This window comes from Nyctereutes procyonoides, unplaced genomic scaffold (assembly GCF_905146905.1).
Source record: "Nyctereutes procyonoides isolate TBG_1078 unplaced genomic scaffold, NYPRO_anot_genome, whole genome shotgun sequence".
Lineage (NCBI taxonomy): Eukaryota > Metazoa > Chordata > Mammalia > Carnivora > Canidae > Nyctereutes > Nyctereutes procyonoides.
In genome coordinates this window covers 8,049,032-8,070,434 of record NW_026575040.1, presented here as the reverse complement: position 1 = coordinate 8,070,434, position 21,403 = coordinate 8,049,032, and the positions used below count along the sequence as shown (strand labels likewise).

At 47.6% G+C, this 21,403-nt stretch overlaps 1 protein-coding gene across 1 annotated transcript in view; it reads right to left on the bottom strand.

Moving 5' to 3' along the window:
• Positions 1-9,186, bottom strand: part of ITGA11 (integrin subunit alpha 11) — a 114,612-nt gene extending 105,426 nt beyond the window's left edge. Inside the window, exon 1 of the mRNA XM_055319642.1 lies at positions 9,068-9,186. Within this exon, the coding sequence (XP_055175617.1) occupies positions 9,068-9,119 (52 nt within the window). The 5' untranslated portion in view covers positions 9,120-9,186. The remainder of the gene's footprint in view (positions 1-9,067) is intronic.
• Between the last annotated feature and the right edge of the window lie 12,217 nt (positions 9,187-21,403).

The following is a 21,403-nucleotide window of genomic DNA, read 5'->3' as shown; positions in this document are numbered from 1 at the left end:
ACATTCCACCAAGAGCCCTTGGCTTCTAAAGAAGGTGCAGCCCGGTTAAAATGTAGATCCCAGGATCCCTGGGTGGCTCAGCGGTTTAGCACCTGCCTTCAGCCCGGGGTGTGATCCTGGAGTCCCAGGATCAAGTCCCGCATCGGGCTCCCTGCATGGAACCTACTTCTCCCTCTGCCTGTGTCTCTGCCTCTCTTTCTTTCTCTCTGTCTCTCATGAATAAATAAATAAAATCTTTAAAAAAAATGTAGATCCCTTCTGGTAGGACACATGAAGTTGTCATCACTCACCAGTGCTCTTTAGCATGAATTACCTCATTAGGTCTGGGGTTCAGAGGGTTTGATTGGGGAATAGGAGCAGAGATTTGCTCAGCCTGGATCCTCAGGCTGGACTAGAGAGGGAGCCCAGGGACCGGTGGAGTGTGGTCCAGAGTAGTGGGCACCTGGGGACAGGAAGTAGAGCCTCTCTTGGCCCCAAGCTGGGAGGTAAGGGAGGGAGAGCAGCTCCCACCTTCCGAAGCACCACGTGAGCACTGCTTCTCATCAAGCCAGCATCCTGACTGACAAGTCAGTGGCTAGCAAGTTTGAAGAAGGGAGTTGCCACTCCCAAGCTGGTGTCCCTGTGCGGGTGGCCAACCGAGTGCTGGTCTCATTTTCCCTGAAGATCGCTCTTTCAACAAGAGTATCTTACTCATCTTTCTATGCTTTCCAGGCCCATTTCCCGAAGAAATCATGAATGGATTAAGTAAGAGCTGCGGCTTTGATGTCAGACGATCCTGACGCTACCTCTTACTCTATTGGCATGACCTTGGATGAGCCGTTAACTTCTGATGTGTAACCTGGTGATCGCGGTAGTGACCTCATGCAGCAGTAGCCAGGCCTGAGATGGGAGAGGGTGGCTCACACAGCGGCTGGCATCAATCAGATAATAATAAGTGATGGGAAGGGTAATAACTGGGACTGTTAGCTGAGGGCTGACCCGGTGCCACCAGGTGCTGTTCTAAGCACTTGATAGGAATGAATCATGTACAGATCATCTAACATCTAGCGCATGTCAGCATGTGAAGTCATTGTTCTCCCCATTTTACAGATGAAGGAAAATGAGGCCCAGAGGGGCTTCTCCAGGATCACTCACGGAGAAAGGATTTGGATCCAGGCAGTCGGCTGCACATGGTGATTATTACTGCTGCTCAGGAAGCATGCAGGTGAAGAAAGAAATGAGGGACAGAGACAGGGAGGCAGTGTGATCACCCTGACTTTTTCCTCCAGGTCAGACTTTATTCATGTTGTGACTCAGGTCATAAGAACACAGTACAAAAGCCCTACATGGGATGTTTTGGGAGCTTATTCGTTTGGGGGTTACAAGATAACCAACTGCAGTCTCTCTCCTCTCCTTCTCTCCTCACTGGTAACAAATGTCTGGGCTTTCAGCTGCTTCCACTAAGAACTTGTACAGTTAGGATTTACATGATGGAGGTTGGGTATGGTCCCCACCTGGATCACAGTTCCCTACAGCAAGCACTCCATACTGAAAGCATGTGGGTGTCTTTGGAGCTCTCAATTGTTTGGGGGAAGATAGTTCCAAATGGTTTTCAATTCTTGATGATAGCCTGCAGTTTGGTGGTAGTGGCGGGGGGTAGGGGCATTAAGTGATGAGGATCAGCAGAAGTACCATTTTGAAATGTGTTAGCGCATGTTTAAAGCTTGTTTTGTAGCTGACTTTCTCTGAGTCTGCTAGATGCCATCACATACCACAACATGATAAAGGTCACATATAACAAACCCACAGCCAACCTCTTACCCAACAGTGGAAAGCTTTCCCTCTAAGATTAGAAACAAGACAAGGGTGCCCAACTTTGCCACCCTTATCCAACATAGCACCCACAATCCTAGCTATGGTAATCAGACAAGAAAAAGAAATAAAAGGCATCCCAGCTGATAAAGAAGTAAAGCTGTCACTATTTGCAAATGACATGATACATATAGAAAACCATAAAGAGTCCACCAAAAAATCTAGTAGAGCTAATAAATGAATTTAGCAAAGTTGCAGGATATAAAATTAATAATCAGAAATCTGTTGCATTTCTGTGAACTAATAATGAACCAGCCAAAAGAGAAATTAAGAAAATTATCCCATTTGTAATTGTATCATATAGATTAAAATACCTAGGAATAAATTTAACCAAGGAGGTGACAGAACTGTACTCTGACAGCTCTAAGACATGGGATGACAGAGATTGAGGATTGGGGCACCTGAGTGGCTCAGTCGATTAAGCATCTTACTCTTGATTTTGGCTCAGGTCATGACCTCAGGGTCGTGAGATTGAGCCCTGTGTTGGGCTCCATGCTGGGCATGGAGCTTGCTTAAGATTCACTCTTCTCACACTGTTAGTGGGAATGAAAATTGGTGTAGCCACCCTGGAAAACAGTATGGAGGTTCCTCAAAGAGTTAAAAATAGAACCACCCTGCAATCCGGCCATTGCACTACTAGGTTTTTATCCAAAGTATACAAAAATAGTGATTCAAAAGGGCACATTCATGCCAATGTTTATGGCACCAATGACCAGAACAGCCAGAGCCAGACTATGGAAAGAGTCCAGGTGTCCTTTGACAGATGAATGGATAAAGAAGATGTGGTATAGATAGATAGATAGATAGATAGATAGATAGATAGATAGATATAGAGATATATATATTACTCAGTCATCAAAAAGAATGAAATCTCGCCATTTTCAACGACATGGATGGAACTACAGGTTATTATGCTAAGTGAAATAAATCAGTCAGAAAAAGACAAATATCATATGATTTCACTCACATGTGGAATTTAAGAAACAAAACAGATGAACATAGGGGAAGGGAAGGAAAAATAAAATAAGATAAAAACGGAGACAGAGGCAAACCAAGAGACTCTTAACTTTAGGAAGCAAACTCAGGGTTGCTGGAGGGGGGGTGGGTGGGGGGACAGGGTAACTGGGTGATGGTCATTAAGGAGGGCACTTGATGGAATGAGCACTGGGTGTTATGTGCAACTGATGAATCACTAAGTTCTACTCTGAACTAACAATACCAATAATAAATACTAATAAATAATACTAATAAAACTAATAGTACACTGTGTGTTAACTAAATTGAATTTAAATAAAAAATTATAATAATAAACAAAAAAATTCTCCTTCTCTCTCTGCCCTTCCCCTCTTTTTCTCTCCCTCTCTCAAAATAAAAAAGAGAGAGAGAGATTGAGGATGACACAAGTAAGTGGAAAGATATAGCATATTCATGAATTGGAAGAATTAATATTTCTAAAATGCTCATACTACCCAAAGCGATCTATAGTTTCAGTGTAATCCCTATCAAAATACCACTAGCATTTTTCACAGAACTAGAATAATCCTAAAATCTGTATGGAGCCACAAAAGACACAAAAAACAAAGCAATCTTGAGAGAGAAGAGCAAAGATTCAGGCATCACAATGCCAATTTCAAACTAGACTACAAAGCTGTAATGATAAAAACCGTATAGTACTGGCACAAAGATAGACACATAGATCAATGGGACAGAACAGAAATAAACCCATACTTATATGGTCAATTAATCTATGACAAAGGAGGCAAGAATATACAATGAGGGAAAAGATAGTTTCTTTAATAAACGGTGTTGGGAAAACTGGAGAGCTATATGAAAGAAAGAAGGAAAGAAAGAAAGAGAAAGAAAGAAAGAAAGAAAAAAGGAAGAATGAAAGAAAAAGAATGAAAGAAGAAAGAGACAGAGAAAGAGGGAGGGAGGGAGGTAGAGAGGAACTATACCACTTTCTTACACCATATACAAAACAAACTTATAATGGATTAAATGTAAGACCTGAAACCATAAAACTCCTAAAGAAAAACATAGGCAGTAAACTCCCCACATCGGTCTTAGCAATATTTTGGGGGATCTGTCTCCCAAGGCAAGGACAACAAAAGCAAAAATAAATAATTGGGACTACATCAAACCAGAAACTTTTGCACAGTGAAGGAAACCATCAATGAAATGAAAACTACCAACATCTACCAACTGGGAGAAAATATTTGCAAATGATATATCTGACAAGGGATTAATACTCAAAATATATATGGAGTCATACAACTCAATATTCAGAAAAACCAAACAGTCTGATTTTAAAATGGGCAGAGAAACGGAATAGACACTTTTCCAAAAAAGGCATCCAGATGGCCAATGGGCACGTGAAAAAATGCTCAGCATCACTCATTGTCAGGGAAATGCAAATCAAAACCACACTGAGCTATCACCTCACACCTGTCAGAATGGCCAGCATTAAAAAGACATGAAATAACAAATGTTGGTGAGGATGTGAAGAAAAAGGAACCTTCGTGCCCTGTTGGTGGGAATGCCAACTGGTGCAGTCACTGTGGAAGACAGTACAGAAGTTCCTCAAAAACTTAAAAATAGAGCTACCCTATGACTCAGTAATTCGACTATTGGGTATTTACTCCCTGAAAATGAAAACATTAATTCAAAAAGATAAATGCCCTCCCATGTTCATTGCAGCATTATTTACAATAACCAAGACATGGAAGCACCCTAAGGTCCATTGATGGATGAATGGATAAGGAAAAGGTAGCAGATGCACACGCTGGAGTATCTCTCAACCATAAAAAATAATGAAACCCTGCCATTCACAACAACATGGATGATACCTAGGGGGTGTTGCACTAAAGGGAAATAAGTCAGGCAGACACCAACACCTTATTTTTTCATTTGCAGGTGGAGTCTAGAAAAAGCAACGAACAAACAACATAAAATGGAAACAGACTTATAAATAATAACAGAGAATAAGCTGGTTTGCCAGAGGGGAAGGGGCAGGAGGGGTGGACGAAAGAGGTAAATGGTATTAAGAGGTACAAGCTTCCAGTTATAAAATAAGTAAGTCATGAAGATGGAAAGTACAGCACAGGGAATCTCATCAATAGTATTGCAGCAACTTTGAGTGGTGACAGGTGGCAACTATTTACCTCCATGGGCATTTCCTACTGTATATATATTGAATCACTATGTCCCAACCTGGAGCTAATATTGTATATCAGTTCTACTTCTAGTTAGAAAACAATCCCTACCATTAAAAAAAAAAAAAAAGCCAAGCCAGCTCAGAAGAAAGTTTTGTCCTAAGCAATGAGGGGAGAGGATGGAAAGGAAGTTCCCTGCTGCTGGAAGAAGCTTCCATTACAGAAAGAGCTTCAGAGAGGTCAAAATGAAGGTGAGTCACCGTCTGAGTGCCTTAAGGCCCATGGTGCCCGCCGTGTGTGTAGGCTGGGACAAGGACAACAGCAAGGAGACAGCCAATGTTTGTGGTTCCATGGTGGGGTAGAGATGGGCTCTGATGTATAAAGAGAAAGAAGGTGAGACTCCACTCTTGTCCCACCAGCGCCCCCAGGGCTTCTACATGGAAGGATCCAGAAGCTCCTCAGCTAAAGGTAGTTGAGAGGTTTGGTTGACAAACTCCCAGCAGGGTGGGCAGTGGGGGGAGGCAGAGTGACAAGCTTCATCTCTTTCTCTGCTCTTCCAAAGCCGAAGAGCAGGGCTTGGACCTTTTTAGGCTTTGCACACTCATGGTGCCCTAATACGGTACTTTCTCCAGACAAGGTTTTCCTGCTGAATAAGACTCCTACTCACAGGGAAACATGAGGGCCATGCTGCACGGTATGGTTCTTATGTGCTCCACAAGATGCCATAAGACACTCACTCTGAGATCCCATTGGTTTCATGACAGCCTCAGTGGCAGAAAACATCTCTGAGTTCCATTATGACCAAGTCTTGGGGCCAGGTCTTTGGGAGAGGAGCTGGAAAAGTTTGGGTTTATTGGGGCCTAGGCATGTATGCCCCTCCTGGGCCTCCCATACCCCAGCACTTCCTTTATGCTTCTCTTAGGGACTTGGGTTTGACAGTTACATCTTCCTGCATCCTTACATCCCTTAGTTGAGTACTGCTGTTGCTGATGATGATGGAGAAGAGAGACAACCTCCTTGAATGCTTAATACGCCCTGGAGCTTTCCAAGCACTTTATTTGCACTGATTCATTTAGTCTTTGGATAACTGTAAGTTATCCAAAGTCTGTAAGTTTCATTATTTTCATCCCCATTTTGCAGGTGAGAAAGCTGAGGCACAGAACCATTTAGTAATTAGCCAAGAGCACAGAGTCCAGGCAGTGAGACCCCCCAGGGCCTTCACCCCTACCCTGTGCATGATGTCACCCTATGCCTTTATGGAGGCTGGCAGCTTACAGGCGCTCAGTAAAGACTGAGTTTTTAAAGAATCATCACTCACCTGGACACCTGGGTGGCTCAGTCACTTAAATGTCCCACTCTTGGTTTCAGCTCAGAGTCCTGAGACTGAGCCTCGTGTGGGGCCCTGTGCTCAGTAGAGAATCTGCTTTCCCTTCTCCTCTCCTTCTGCCCCCCCCACTCCCACCCACTTACTCTCTCTCTCTAAAATAAATAAAACCTTAAAAAAAAAAAAGAATCATCATTCATCAACCCTAACTACAGTTGTGTTATGATAGAAACTTCCTATCAATGGATCTGCTTTCTCTGATGTCAGCTACAAAAGTCTCTGGATTTGTCTATTTCTTTTTCTTTTTTTCTTGCTTTCTTGATAGTTTTGCTCACCTACCACCCTGACCAGCCTGTAGCAGAAGCTCTGGCAAGACAGGGGCTCTGAACTCATAATGGCTTCAATGCAGACTCACTCCCAACTTGGCCTGTGACAGGTCCCCTGTTCCCCTGCTCAGCCAAACCGTACCGTCACCGGCAAGCAAGCTTCCTGGTAATCCTCACATTGAATCCATGTGATACAGTTGGGAGACTGACATAAGTCTTGCTCTGAAGCCAGGGGAATGGGCCCATCGACATCGAGACCTTTCCAATTTTCAGAGTCCAAACTAGGTCACCCTTGTGGTTTTGAAATATCCACCTCTTTGTTCTTTAATTTGTCCCCGGAAATAACACTCTAACTTACAAACCATCCTACTGGTAGAGCCTTTCCACACTCCTACAAGACCCTGTTGAAAGGATACCTCCTCCTTCAGGAAGCCTCCCTTGCTAATCCAAGTGAAACTGAACGTCTCTTGTTTGAACCACAGCCCTTAGACTTCTCTGCGTCTTTCACTCTCTGATCCTTCTATTTTGCTTGCCCTGGACTTGCCTTATTCCCGGCTCCAGGCAGGGCCCAGATTGCACACATACTTGGTCCCCACCCCCAGTTCCTTGCAAGCAGATGTCGTTCCAACATTGATTGATATGTTTAATGAATCCCATACTTTAAGAACCCAAACTGACCAGACATAACTCAAGGGTGGTTTTCTCCATATAAAGGGAATTCTGAGTCACAGATCCTGTCCCTGTCCCTCACCCCCACTCCCCTAGCACACACACCCCCACCCCCATTCCTGCTTGAGTAACAACAACATTAGCAACCATTGCCTCTGTCCTGCTGTGCACCAAGCCCTGCGTTAAGGACTGTTCCGACAGGGCCTCGCTTTATTATCTGGAGAACTTTATGAACTCCGTCTGAATTTCTATCTCCCTTCCGCAGAGAAGGAAACCTGTGGAGGGATTGCATAATGCACCCAAGGTTGTACAGCTAGTGGGCAGCAGAGCCAGCAGGGGAGCTTCGCTCTGATTCCAAAGACTTCACTCTGAGCTTCCTGAGGTCCCACTGACTCCAGCCCCTAAGGCAGCCACTCCAGCTCAGGCTCTGGTGGGGTGGTTCCTCTGTTGGAGTCACACGGGAGTGCATTTCCCTTTCCTAGGGTTGGATCTCCTGATCTGAAGACAGCTCCTGGAGCTTCCCTCCCAAGTGGTCTGGAGTGGGCTTCACGCCCTCCTGCAGCTGGTTTCTAGACGTCTACTGGCCTGGTGGCAGCCCTCCCCTTGCCCTCCCCAACGCCCCCTTCCCCCAACAATTTAAAGCGTTAATGTTTATTTTGTGGCTCTAGAATCTGGACTGAACTCCAGCAGCCAGAGACTCTTTCAACTACAGGCCCTCCCAGAAGCTCAGCTGTAGACCGTGGGAGCGGGGTGGGGGGGGGTGCACTTGTTTCCGGGGTACCCGGGACCAGGAGGGAGTCAGCCCGGGCTGGGGGGTCGCCACCTGTGCTCCCCGACGGCTCCTCTCCAGCTGCCTCCACATCTGCCCCTCGGTACTGGCCGCAGCCCCAGCCCCAGCCCCAGCCTGGAACTCAGGCGGAAGGGGAGGCCAGGCCGGGCTGCCGGTCCCCGCGGCGGGCGCTGGTCATCCCCCCACCCCCCAGGCCCTCGGCTGCGCAAAGGGGAGGCCCCAAAGCTGTCGCCGCGGGGAGAACCGAGCCGCCCGAAGCTGCGGGTGCGGGCCGGGCCGGCGGGCGGGGAGCGGAGAAGCCCAGGCTGGGCGCCCCGGGGCGCGGAGCGCAGGACTGGCCTCCAGCTGCCCGTCGTGCGCCCCGCGGGACCCGGGTCCCCGCCGCGCCCCGACACCTGGATTGCATTAGGCGGGCGGCGCGCGTCTCGGCCACGGCGGCTTCCCCAGGGTTATTGAATAATTGCATAAATCCGAGCGCGGGTTGCCCGTCCCTACCCCAAGGGTCAGGTACCGGGGTGGGGGGGGGGCCGTCGGGCGACCGCTCGCCACCGCCTGGGGGCCGCCGCCCTGGGGCTTCGTGCGTCCCCGGCCCAAGGGACTCAGCTCAGCTCGCGGCGCCCAGGTTCCCCCCCCGCCCCCGGCCGGCGCCCCGGGGCCGCAGTGTCAGGCCCCCCACACTTCAGGCGGCGCCCTCCGCGCGTCCGGCCCCCGCCAGCCCGGGCCACGCGCCCTCCGCGCTCCCGGGACGCCCGAGTGTGGCCAACCCCCCGGGGGTGGCCAGCCCCGCGCGCGGCTCTTCCCAGCTCTTCCCCCCGCGCCCAACTCCCGGCTCCCAGTCCCCGGGCGCGCCTCCCTCTCCGCGGAGCCACGTCCCGGGGGACCCCGTGCGCCCCGCGGCCGAGCTCCGACACGGCCAGGGGCGCCCACGGGCACGCAGAGGCAGAGGGGCACGTACCTGGCCCCAGGCTGAGCGCCCAGGCCACCAGCAGGGCCCTGGGCAGGTCCATGGCGCGGGGCGCGGGGCGCGGGCGGGGGGCGGGCGGCGGCTCCTCGCGGGCGCCCCGAGGCTGCACTGCGCCGCGCGCCCGGCTCCCTGACAGCCCGGCTCCCGGAGGAAGTGGGAGGGCTCGCGCGCGGGGAGGGGCGCGGACACGCTCGCTCGCGGGCTCCCGGCCAGTCCCGGCCCCTCCGCCACCTGGGCCGGCGCCCCACCGCGCCCCCGCCGCCCCGGAGACCCCCCGCCCAGAGCCACCGCGGCGCCCCCTCCACGCTGCACCGCCAAACCCCAAGCCTCTGCAGGAAAAGTGGTTTCTGTTCCCATGTCCTGGAGGGAAGAGCTTCACGGAGCTCGGAGGGGTATCTCAGGGGACCCCGGGGACCCCGGCCACGACTCCGGTCTCACTTGGCCCAGGGGAGCGGATGTCCCTCCAGTGTCAATTCTGAGACGTCCCCCTGCCTGGCCGCACCCAGGGGGCTTGGAATGGAAAGGCCCCAGGGCTTCTTCCGACCCTAGAATACATGCAGAGAATCCCCGCAACGCCACCCTGTCTGCCCTTCCTACCCGAGGAGCCTCAACACAACCAGGAGGATGGGGTGCCGGCTCCTACAACGGCAAAGCTCTGCTTTGGAACGCAGCCACCTTCCTTCCCAGTAGCTCTAACCTCTGACAAAGAAATCCGATGCACATTTGTTGCACAGACTTTAAATCAGGTCTTGGACCCCAATGGGTGACTGTGGAGGCTGGCCTTGTCCGGCAAGGGAGAGAGCTGAGGTAGAGGGTGGGGTGGCTCGGGTGAGGAAAGCTAGAGCGCAGGCCCCACATCACCATGTCAGGAAGGCCTTCCTTCACCGCTTTCCCAAATCCGGATCCGTACCAGGGTGCGTGCTCGCTCACTCTCTTTCCATCTCTTTCTCTCCTTCATTGTGCTTAGTAGAGAAACTATACATCCGCTAGTATAATCATTTGATAAACTTTTCTTTCCTTGTCCAGACCAAAAACCCCATTAAGGTCAAAATCCCTGTTAGGTTCACAACAGAGCACTCAGCCCTCAGCGCCCAGGGACATAGTAAGTGGATCGATGACCAGGCAGGTGAGCACAGGAGACGGGAGGTGCACAGAACCAAGAATCTCCTGTCTGAGAGGGACTGGAAGGATTTCCTAGAGGGGTTGACATTCAGGCTGGGTCCTGGAGGATGAGGTGGGCTTTGAGAAGGCCCAGGTTCATGCAAGTATAAAAATGGGTGTTGCACCTGCCTCCCCAACATTGCTCTCTTCTTGCTAGCTACCCTGGTTTTCATTTTGGTAACCTCACCTCTCCCACTCAGCCACAGACTTTGGGGAAAGCTGATTCCATCTCTGGGAGGGGTGTGTGTGTGTGTGTGTGTGTGTGTGTTTTGGGGGAGGCATGTGGTTTAGGCTGAAGTGCATCAGTGTATTGTCATCCCCTGGCCATAGTTTAAGAAAAGGAAACGTGACAAAAGAAAAAGGTTTTCTAGGAAACAAGCTTTTTGGATCTTCTTCTTCTTTTTTTTTTTTTTTTTTAAGATTTTATTTATTTATTCATGAGAGACACACGGAGAGAGAGGCAGAGACATAGGCAGAGGGAGAAGCAGGCTCCCTGCAAGGAGCCTGAAGCGGAACTGGATCCCAGAACCCCAGGATCACGCCCTGAGCCAGAGACAGACTCTCAACTGCTGAGCCACCCAGGTGTCCCTTGGCTCTTCTAAAAGGACCCCAAGAGTGAATGAAGGGAGGAATATGAATTCACTAACTCATCCTCCCTTCTACTCCCACATCCCCTCCCAGGCTGAGACAAAGGATCATGAAAGCCCACAAGCTGATAAGGGGTTAGTGTGGGGAAGTGAGAGCTGGCCTTGGGATGATGAGGCCGACAGTGCTGGATGGCAGAACAAAGCACCCAAGTCCAGGAAGGTCTTGTTGAGCCCCTGAATCATGCCACCCCATCAGCCTGTTCCCTGGAGGATTTTCCAGTCCTATGACCTTTATTGTGGAAGCGGGCCTGAGTCAGGATGCCTTGAACTCAGAGCATCCTAACAGGTAAGAGCTACCCCCCACAGCCACAAACTACTTCCTCGCCTCACAAAAATTCGGGCTTTCTCTGGGGGTTCTCAAACTCCAGGTGTATGGGGATTCCCTGGAGCACCTGTCAAGGCCAAACACTACTTGCCAAAGGGGCTCTAGCAGTGGGTGTGCTGTTGAGGGTTTCCGGAGAGCAGCAGTGATTCTCCCCTTCATTAGCTCCCTTTGTCTTCATCAGGGGCTTGGGGCTCCCGAAGACAACAGGTGTGCCTTTGTCTAATCGGGCAGGGTGGGGAGGGAAGAGGTATGCCCTCCCTCTTTCAACCTGCAGACACACTAGAGGAGCCCATGCTGGAGGAGCTAGGGATGGGGCTGAGAAGACAAGACATAACCTCGTATTTATTGAAGAAATTATTATTATTTAATCCTTCATTTTAATAATGTATTATTTAATGATTATTAAACGTTGTCGAAATCACACAGGACAGCAGTGTCTGGGTGACAGATGCATGATCCAGATTCGGTCTGGAGAAGCTCAAAGAATTGCATGAAGGGCTTTGTCGAAGCTGGGATTTGAGCTGAGCAGTGATAATAATAATAATACTAAGCCTTGACGTGTATGTAGCATATTTATTTTTCTCGAAGTAATTCACATACCATAGAATTTGCCAAACTTGCTTACAATTCAGCAAGTTTTAGTTTATTCACAAGGTTCAATATTATGCAGCTATTACCACTAATTTCATTGTCATGACCCTCCTGAAGGAGGGGTCTTCTTTAGCAGCTACTCTCCATTCCCTCACCCCAATCCCTGGCAACCACGAATCTACTTTTTGTCTGTATGGATTTGTCTATTCTAGACATTTCCTGTGAATGGATTCATACAATATGGGGCCTTTTGGGGTTTTTTTAATTTATTTTTTATTGGTGTTCAATTTGCCAACATATAGAATAACACCCAGTGCTCATCCCATCAAGTGCCCCCCTCAGTGCCCGTCACCCATTCACCCCCACCCCCTGCCCACCTTCCTTTCTACCACCCCTTGTTCGTTTCCCAGAGTTAGGAGTCTCTCATGTTCTGTCTCCCTTTCTGATATTTCAATATGGGGCCTTTTGTGTCTGGCTTCTATCACTTAGCATAACTTAGTATCCGAGGTTCGTCTCTACTGTAGCAAGCATCAGCATTTCATTCCTTTTTATTGATGAGTAGCATTCTGTTGCACGGATATACTGCATTTTATTTATCCATTCATCAGGTGATAGATATTTGCTTGTTTCCACTTTTTGGCTATTATGAATCATGGTGCTAGGAGTGGAATTCTGAGTAGTATGGTAACTCTATGCTTAATCAGAAGAAGAACTAACAAACTGTTTCCACTGAGGCTGCACCATTATACATTTCTATCAGTGATGTATAGGGTCGGGGGGGGGGCGGTACCTGCGCTCTAATTTAATGCTCACAAGGGTCCTGCAAGGAATTATATTCACTTTTTATAGATAAAAAGGCTGTATTGATGAGGCTTCTTTCAGTTGCAAGTGACAGAAACTCTACCCAACGTGACTCAAGCAGAAGAGGCAGTGTACGAGCTTATGTAGACAGGAAGTGCACGGGGATTGCTCAGGTATGGCTGGATCAAGAGTCTCAAGTGAAACTCCCATTTTTTGCTCTCTATCTTCTCTAAGTTTGGCTTCACACTGGTCTCCTTTCCTGCGGCAGACAGGATTTCTCTGCCTGCTAGGAAGATGTAGCCAGCAGACCCAAGCTTCTACTTTATAGATTCTAAAGGGAGAGAGACAGCCTTCCCTCCTAGAACCAGCAGAAGAGTCTAGGGTTTTGATTCATGTCCATACCGGAACCAATCAGTATCTGGAGAATATGGTATTGTAACTGGCTCAGTCTAAGGCACATGCCCAGTCCCGAGGAGTTGGGAAGAGAAGGGTGTGATAACCGACAGCCCCGCCAAGACCACGTAGCATAGAAGAGTTCCCTAAAGGAAACAGAAAAAAAAAAAAAAAAGAATGACAAAGTGTGCTGGACAGACAAAATCCAGAGTCATTGAGTCCACTTCAGAAATCTAAGCTCAAAGCAGGAAGGGATTCACCCAAGATCCCACAGCACCTACATGGCCGAACTGGGATTCAAATCCGGGTGTTTTGCCAAGAGACTCAGAACTCATCACTGCACCCCAGCCGGATGGGGGAAGCAGGTGTTTCAGACCAGGACTGTATGAGAATGGTTAGTCCAGAGAGGTCCTGGGACTGGGATCTCTGGCTCCCAAGCTTTCAGTCTGGGGCGGGGGAGCTCTGGCTTCTCTAAAAGGGACAGGTGGGTCGATGCCATCCCTCTGAAGGAACCCAGCCATTCCTGGGCACTGCTTCAGCTAGGACTTCCACACTCTTCTTCCAGAGAAGTACTTGAGGCAACCCGGTCTGCTTTCATTTTGAAGGGCACCTTTCTCTTTCTCTTTTTTTTACATTTTCACCTCTGTGATCTAGTGTGATCAACTAGTTTGCCTGGGACTGAGAGGTTTCCTGGGATGTTGGACTTTCAGTATCAAAATTGGAGCCATCCCTGGCCAAGTGGGACAGATGGGTCCCCTGTCTTCATCTCTTGGACCTTTCGCCTCCCTTTCTCTAACTTTCCTTTCCAATATTCTTCTCCTCCAGCTCCCCTCACCAGGTGTCATCCCCTACTCTCTTCCGTTCTCTGCTCCCAGGTACCTACAGTGCCTCCACTCACCCTGCCAGCGTGGGGTGGGAGTGTGGGGGGGTCCGCCTTGGGAGGCACCCTGACTCCTGGATCCCTCTCTGCCCCCTCAGGCCCGGGCTTTGTCTGTTGGTCTGTGCTTAGGATATGCAGGCTCTCTTTTTAAAATGAAGATAAACTTCAGCTAACTTAGTCACTGGGAAGGCACATCATCTGCCAAAAACATGATATAATAAATTCCAAGGAAGACAACAAAGTAGAAGCAAGCTACAGGGCTGTTTTTGTTATCTGCTGCTTGAATGGCATGTGTCAGTGTCCTAGGCCAATAATGGGGATGATGAGAAGATGATTGGGTCACACATAAATGGCCTTAGGTTTCAGTTTGTCATGTCAAGTCTCATCCTGGCCAAAAGCATGAAGGAGGTTAGCTTTGAATAAATGCATTTATCCCAATAGCTTATGTTTGCTCCCCAGCACCCCCTGTCCTCATGCCACTTTCCACTTGAAATAGAAAGTCCGATCCAAAATGCCAGAGCGGGGTGGATGCTCCCATCTTCCAAATGCTCAGCTGAGCCTTGATCTTGGTCCTATCGCCGAAGGTCAGGGACCGGGGTTCCTCCTGGGATCAAGCCCTGTGTACAACCTATGCCGAATCCAGGAAGTTATTTTCTGATTTCCATTTCTCAAGCCACAAGTATGTACAGTATTTTGCAGTAAAGATATCAAAGGGAAGGCGTATGGTCACAACACAAACAGACACGCAGGATGGATGAAGAAACATCCTTTTGAAGAAAAACATGTCAGAGGGTGCGAGATAATACAAACTGCCTTAAAAGTCTCGAGGTAGCAGTCAGCATGCTAATTGAAAGGCTATTCCTGATGCAGCTTAGATGAGTGAAGGCCCTGACCATGGACCAGGCAGGAGAAGTGATGTCAGGAACAAACATTACAGTGACAACAGTAGAACACCTGCCTTAGGTGGAGCACCCAGTATGGACGAACTGGAACTCCTGCCTCTGTTCCTGTAGTTCCTTCCTCTGCACCACCCAGGTGGTTGTTCAGACTTTCATCCTGGCCCCAACCCAGCTGAAATATCAGGGAGAAGGCATGAAAGTTAAGAGTCTGGGGGGAATGAACCAAATCAAGATGGGCCTACGGAGGGCTTCCAGGACAGTCTCAAACAAAGAAGTGGAGCAGAGAAAGGGATTCTCAGTTGTGCACATGACCCAGGGACCAGGAACTGGGCTATTCTATAAGCACATTCTAGTGGGTATGATTGGGCCAAACATGCAGGTTTATGCGCATACACATGGTCGCATGCACGCATGCGCATCCATACCGACAATAAACATACCTTTCCATCTAGTACCATCCACATCCATGTTAAAGAAGAGAAACATTTCTCCAAGTAAACCTCAAATGTACAGGTTACCCTGTGCATTTTGGGGTGAGCATTTTCCATGATTTTTCAGATCAGTGTTGGTTCCTCATCGTTCTTCTCCCACTTTGGGATGAAATCTAAGAGTTATGAGTCACTGCATCTGTGGCTCAAATGCCAGGGACAGAGCTCCCGGAGGACATCCTTTGGCTCTAAAAAGGCCCAGATAAAGCGTTTACAGTCTAGCCTTTATTTTGGAGGCAGATCAAACTCGGGGGACAGGGGATAAATCCTAGGAATTCTTGGGGGGAGTGGTTAAAAGATAAGGGTGGAAATAATTTTGGTCCTTTTGTGGGATATTTTTAATCAGCCTTCATTTGATAGATAATGAGAAGGCTTCAGAGGTTTTTGAGTGAGATTGGGGAAGGACAGGGAGGTCTGTATTCAAACAAGTCAGGGGGACAGAAGCTTGTAGCCTTTGGCCAACTCAGGAAGGTTCTATGAAGAAGGGAAGGGACCAACACTTTCCAGATCATCTTTCAGATATCCCCTCATGCTTCCCCAAGACATTGTGGGCTTTCATGAGCATTGCTTGAGCTCCCACAAAGACTCTTTTCTGACGTTGGCCTTGGTAGGTACTGTTCTCTGTGCTCACTATGGAACCTTGCACTCCTCCCAGCCCTTCCTACTGGGTCAAACCTGTGCCCTGAGTGCCCTTCAAAGCCTGAGTAATGGGACATTTTCCTGCCTTCCTTATTGTGTTTCCTACCTCTCTCCAAAACACACCATGTACTCTGCCTGGTGGCTACTAATTAGCATGCCCAGAACATGAATAATAGGACCAACAATAATCACTGAGCATTGCTGACCATGGACCAGATACTCTGCCAAGCAACCTACACCATCTCATCCCATCCCTTGGCCTGCAGTGGGTCTTCTGTTCCCACAGAATGGGTAGCATAGCCGTCACTATCAATATTCCAACGTAGTCCCTTGGCCCTCGCCATTCCCGTGAAATGCCATATCTTGAGGTTTTCCTACGTCTCTGTTTTCTCTGGCCCCTGGAGCTCAGTCAGCAGGCTGGGAGTGCTGGGGAATTGGTGGGAGCAGTCCCCAACCAATGACTGATGGGAGCTGGTGGATGACTACCCCAGCTCCCATAGTCCTCACTGTGAGCTGAATGTTTGTCTCCCCATCCCCAGATTCATAGGTTGAATCCTAATCCCAAAGGTGATAGTATTGGGATGTGGGACCTTTGGAAGAAGATTAGGTCACAAGGGTGGAACCCTCAAGAATGGGATTAGTGTGCTTACAATAAAAGACGTCCCCTAGCCTCTCCTGCCATTAGAGGTTACAGTCAGGAGATGCTGTCTATGGACCAGAAAGCAGGATTCATGAGCTACTCAATCTGTTAGCACCTTCATCTTGGACTTCTCGGCCTCCAGAACTCTGAGAAATACATACCTATTATTCATAAGCCACCCAGTCTAGGGTATTTTTGTTACAGCAGACCAGACAAAGACATCCCTCCCGAGGGACCACTTTGAGGTATATTCTGCAGTGCCCTGGGGAGCCTGGTGGAATTGAGCCCTATTTGCCCACAATGGCCACCAGCTCACTACTGCACCCAGTACTGGCTTCCTTCCCTTCTCTGTGTTGTCATTCCCTTGACTATGCTTCCTGGGATCACCTCTCCTCTACCCCCCTCCACTCCAGAACACTTGTATTTAAATTCTTGTATCAGGGTCTACTTCCAGGTTTAGAGGAGTAAAGCAACTGGACCCAAGTTTCTGTAGCCAGAAAGTGGAAGAGTAAGCACTTGAACCCAGGGGATCTGAGCGGGACACTGAGAGAGGCTCCAAACCACTCTAATGATCCTGCCTCCGGTCTTTCTCATACCGGTCCAAGCACCTGGGATGTCTGGGAATGCCGGATATCCTACTGTTTAAGTTTCTGGCTGTAGGTACACTCTTTGAAAGAGCAAATTCCACTTGGGAAGGTAGGTGAACCTATACAGCGAATGTCAGCCATTCACTCAGAGTCTGAACTTAACTGACTACATCATTTTCTTCTCCAAGGTCCTGAACACAGTAGGAGCTTTAAGAGGGAGAGGATAGGGATATAATTTTGCAACAACTGTGGGTCAGGAGCATCAGCCCTCAGGCAGCTGGAGGCCCTGGGTGGATAAAGCAGACCCTCAGGAAGGTGGGTGAGAGGGTGGGGAGAAGTAGCCTGTCCTGTTTCCCAATTTAGCAGAGAGTTGGTCCTAGCCCTTAGCTGATGTCCTCAGCCTGGAGGGGCATGCAGAGATTTCTGAACCTCACAAGTTATATACAGGTATATACTCTTGGAAGTCCAAGAGAAGAGATAGGCGAGCACAGCCCAAGACAAAACAAAACAAAACAAAAAAATGTTCATAAAATGTGACCAATGACGAAACCCTCTGATCTCTGCTTCCAGCCAGCCTCACTAAACCCAGTGATCAGAATTTTAAAAGGATGCTACCTCCCTCAACCTCCCATTCTGCTCCAGGCTTGAGGGGCTGGCCTCTTCCCTGTGATCTCACACCTGCCAGGCTGGGGCAGCCACCAGAGGGTGCTTGCTTGGAGACTGCTTGTGTTCGCATAGTTCTGGAAAGAGGATCCACCTCCTGTACTGCCAAGGGAGGTTGTCCCCAGACTTTCCCAGCTGCTGCTGTTCATCCTAAAGCATGTACCAGAAATAAACATCTCCCAGGCAATTTGCAGCTGGGGGCAGAGGCTAAGTGGTGGTGGTTGCAGAACTGGGGAGAGGTACAAGGAGTGTAGATGTTTTAGTTGACATTTGGGTAGCAAATGCCTCTGTGAGCCCCCACCCCTTTTTTTATCCTCTGCTGAGCATTAGTGAGAAAAATGGGGGAGAAAAAGCGGGGTGTAAGTCCTCTTAACTCCACCTCCCTCCGTGTAAGCCAAAAGTTAAGCATCCTGTGGAGGATTATTGCAAGGAAAGGGACTGTAAGCTTCCTTCGTGTTTGCAGAGCTTCAGACAGGTTCTGTGAATGGCTGGGGACCCTGACATTGCTGATGAGGTTGTAGGGGATAGGGAGCATAGTGGTTACACCTGTGTGTGCTCTGGGCCCAGAGAGACCCGGGTTAGAATCCCAGCCTGGCCCTGCATCAGCTGGGTGACCTGCCACTTACAACCATTTCACTGTCTATAAAGTGGAGATGATAAAACAAACTCCAATAAACCACTTAACAAGTGCCAGACACAGTTCTCAGCACTTACAGATGAGAAAACTGAGACACAAAGGGGAGCCATCACCTGCTCAAGGACACTCAGCTGGTGAGTGGTGGAGGCTGGAGATGGCCGTAGGCTACCTGGCTGGACCACTCTGCCTCTTGGGTTGCCGTGAGGCATGGATGAAACGCAGCCTATAAAGGGTTTGGCACAGTGCCTGCCACATGGCAAGCTCTCAATAAATGTTAGTTTTTATTATTAACAACATATGAAACAGCGTAAAACAGACTAGTCAAGCTATCCGCACCATTTGAGGTTCTTAACAATGCCTGACATTTGTTTAGCCTCATATATAATTGAAAAGGCTTCCCTGATTTGGTCTCTGAGAACCCTCCTTGAAGTCCTGCGGGGGCCGTGGGGCAGTTTCGAGCGGGCATGATCACTGGATGAACAAGGACATGGAGGCCCAAGGTCAGCAACGTGCATAAGGTCCCACGCTGGCCCTCCTGTCATACCATCCTCCAGCGAGCCCATGTTGGTATCTCAGAGACTGACTCACACACCAGTGGACTGCAAAAAATACCAAAGAACTGGCATGTAGTTTGTTAGTATGTTTCACTCAGATTCTATTTACACATTTTCATACCCAACTGTATAAACTGTGATACAGCAATAACAACTTATTGGTTGTTTATACTCTAACTTTATAATTAGGATCTGAAGAGATTATAATTTAAAAACCTGCAACAATAGAAGACCAGGAGTCAAACAATGGAACTAATATTAGTACAGTGTTTTCCTTTTATTTTTTTTAAAGATTTTTATTTATTTACTCATGAGACAGACAGACACACACACACACACACACAGAGGCAGAGACACAGGCAGAGGGAGAAGCAGGCCCCATGCAGGGAACCTGACGTGGGACTCGATCCCTGGTCTCCAGGATCACACCCTGGGCCGAAGGCAGCTCTAAACTGCTGAGCCACCTGGGCTGCCCTGTTTTCCATTTATAAACATGTGTGATCTCATATCAACCTCCCGACAACCCACTGGTGGACATCACTGTGCCATAAAACTTGGGCCGAGCAGAGCTCCTGTAACAGAGAGCCTCACAGCCATGTTCAGATCTCCGAATCTCGTAGATTTTGGCTGCAAGTTTTTTCAGTTATGGAGAGAGAAGTATTAGTGTCTCCCCCTATGTTTCATCAAGACTCTGGAGCTAGAATGCCTGGTTTTAAATCTCAGCCCTGACACTTAATTCTGTGACTTTGAGCAAGTGCTTTAAGCTCTTGGTTTTTCAGAATCTAACCTATTAAGCATACCTGTCTTACGTGATGATTGTTAGGATTGAATGAGTTAACACATGCCAAGTGTTTGGAAAGGTGCCCGGCACAGAATAAGTGCTATTTGCTTCCACAAAAGTAAAACTCAAAATAATCTCCAATGAAGATTGTAGAATCACGTCTCTCCTTTATAGTTGTCAATTTTGGCATCATAGGCTTTGAAGCTAAGTCACCAGGTGCATGTTAAGTGTAGAATTGTCACATCTTCTTAGTGACTTGAACCTTTCAGTGCTACAAAAGGTCTATTTTTAGAGGCCTTTTAGTGACATCTACTTTTTGATACTAACATAGTTACACTGGCTTTCTTTTGGTTGGTGTTTGCATGCAATATCATTTTCCATTTTATTTGCTTTCAACTTTTTCTATCTTTGTATTTTAGACCTGTCTCACGTAAACAGCATTTAATTGTTTTAAAATTTAACCTCTTGAACTGTAATTGAGGCACACAGTCCATTTATATTTAATTTGTCACTGTGTTTGGGTTTAGATCTACCATCTCAGTATTTTCTATTTGTCCTGCCTGATGCATGTGCTCCCTTTCTCCTCTTTTCTTGCTTTCTTTCGGATAGATCATTTGTAATTATTCTTTTCCCCACTCTGTTGGGTGGGAAGTAATAAAAGAACTTGCTATGCGTTAATGATTCCCTAGAGATTCCAGCATGCATCTTTAATTTATGAAAACCAAATATGAAAAAGTGCTTTTATCTTCTCCCAGACAATGCAAAGAGCATTTGCACTGCAGTTTCTACCCTCATGATTTATATACAATTGTTTGTGTTTATTTTAATTCTCTCCATATTTAAAAAGTCATGATACTTTATTATTTTCTTATAGCCAGTCAATATTTGGATTTCTCCACATATTTAGCATTTTTGTTGATTTTCCTGTATCTTTGACTTTCCACATAGGATCATTTTCCTTCTGCCAGAATAATACCATTTAACATTTCCTTTAGGATTGGATTCTCTGGTGACAAATTCTCTCAATTCTTGTTTGTATGAAAATGGTATTATTTCATTTTTATTCCTGAAGGATGTTTTCTCTGAGCATTATAGTTTTTCTTTCATCACATTGAAATGATCATTCTATTGTCTTCTGATTCTTGTTATTTCTGATGAGAAGTCAATTGTCAGTTTAATCATTATTCCTTTGAAGGTAAAATGTCTAATTTTCCTATAGCTGCCTTTAAGCATTTTTTTCTTTTGGTTTCAAGAAATTTTGCTATGATGTAGATTTTTTTTATTTATCCTACTGAGATCACTTTGGTTTCCTTTACCTGTGAATTCAAGTTCTTTAGCCCTTACCTCTTCAAATTTTGTATGTGTCCCATTTTATCTCTCCTCTACCACTGGGACTCCACTAAACGTTTATTAGGATTTATCACTGTATCTGTCATGGACCAAATGTTTGTATTGCCTCAACATTCATATGCTGAGAGCCTAACCCCCAATATGTCAGAATTAGGAGGTGGGGCCTTTGGGAGGTGAGTATGTCATGACAACGGTGGCCTCATGAATAGGATTTATGTCCTTACAAAAGACACTTCAGAGACCTCTATCCCTGCTTCTGCCACATGAGGACATGGTGAGAAATGGCCAGGA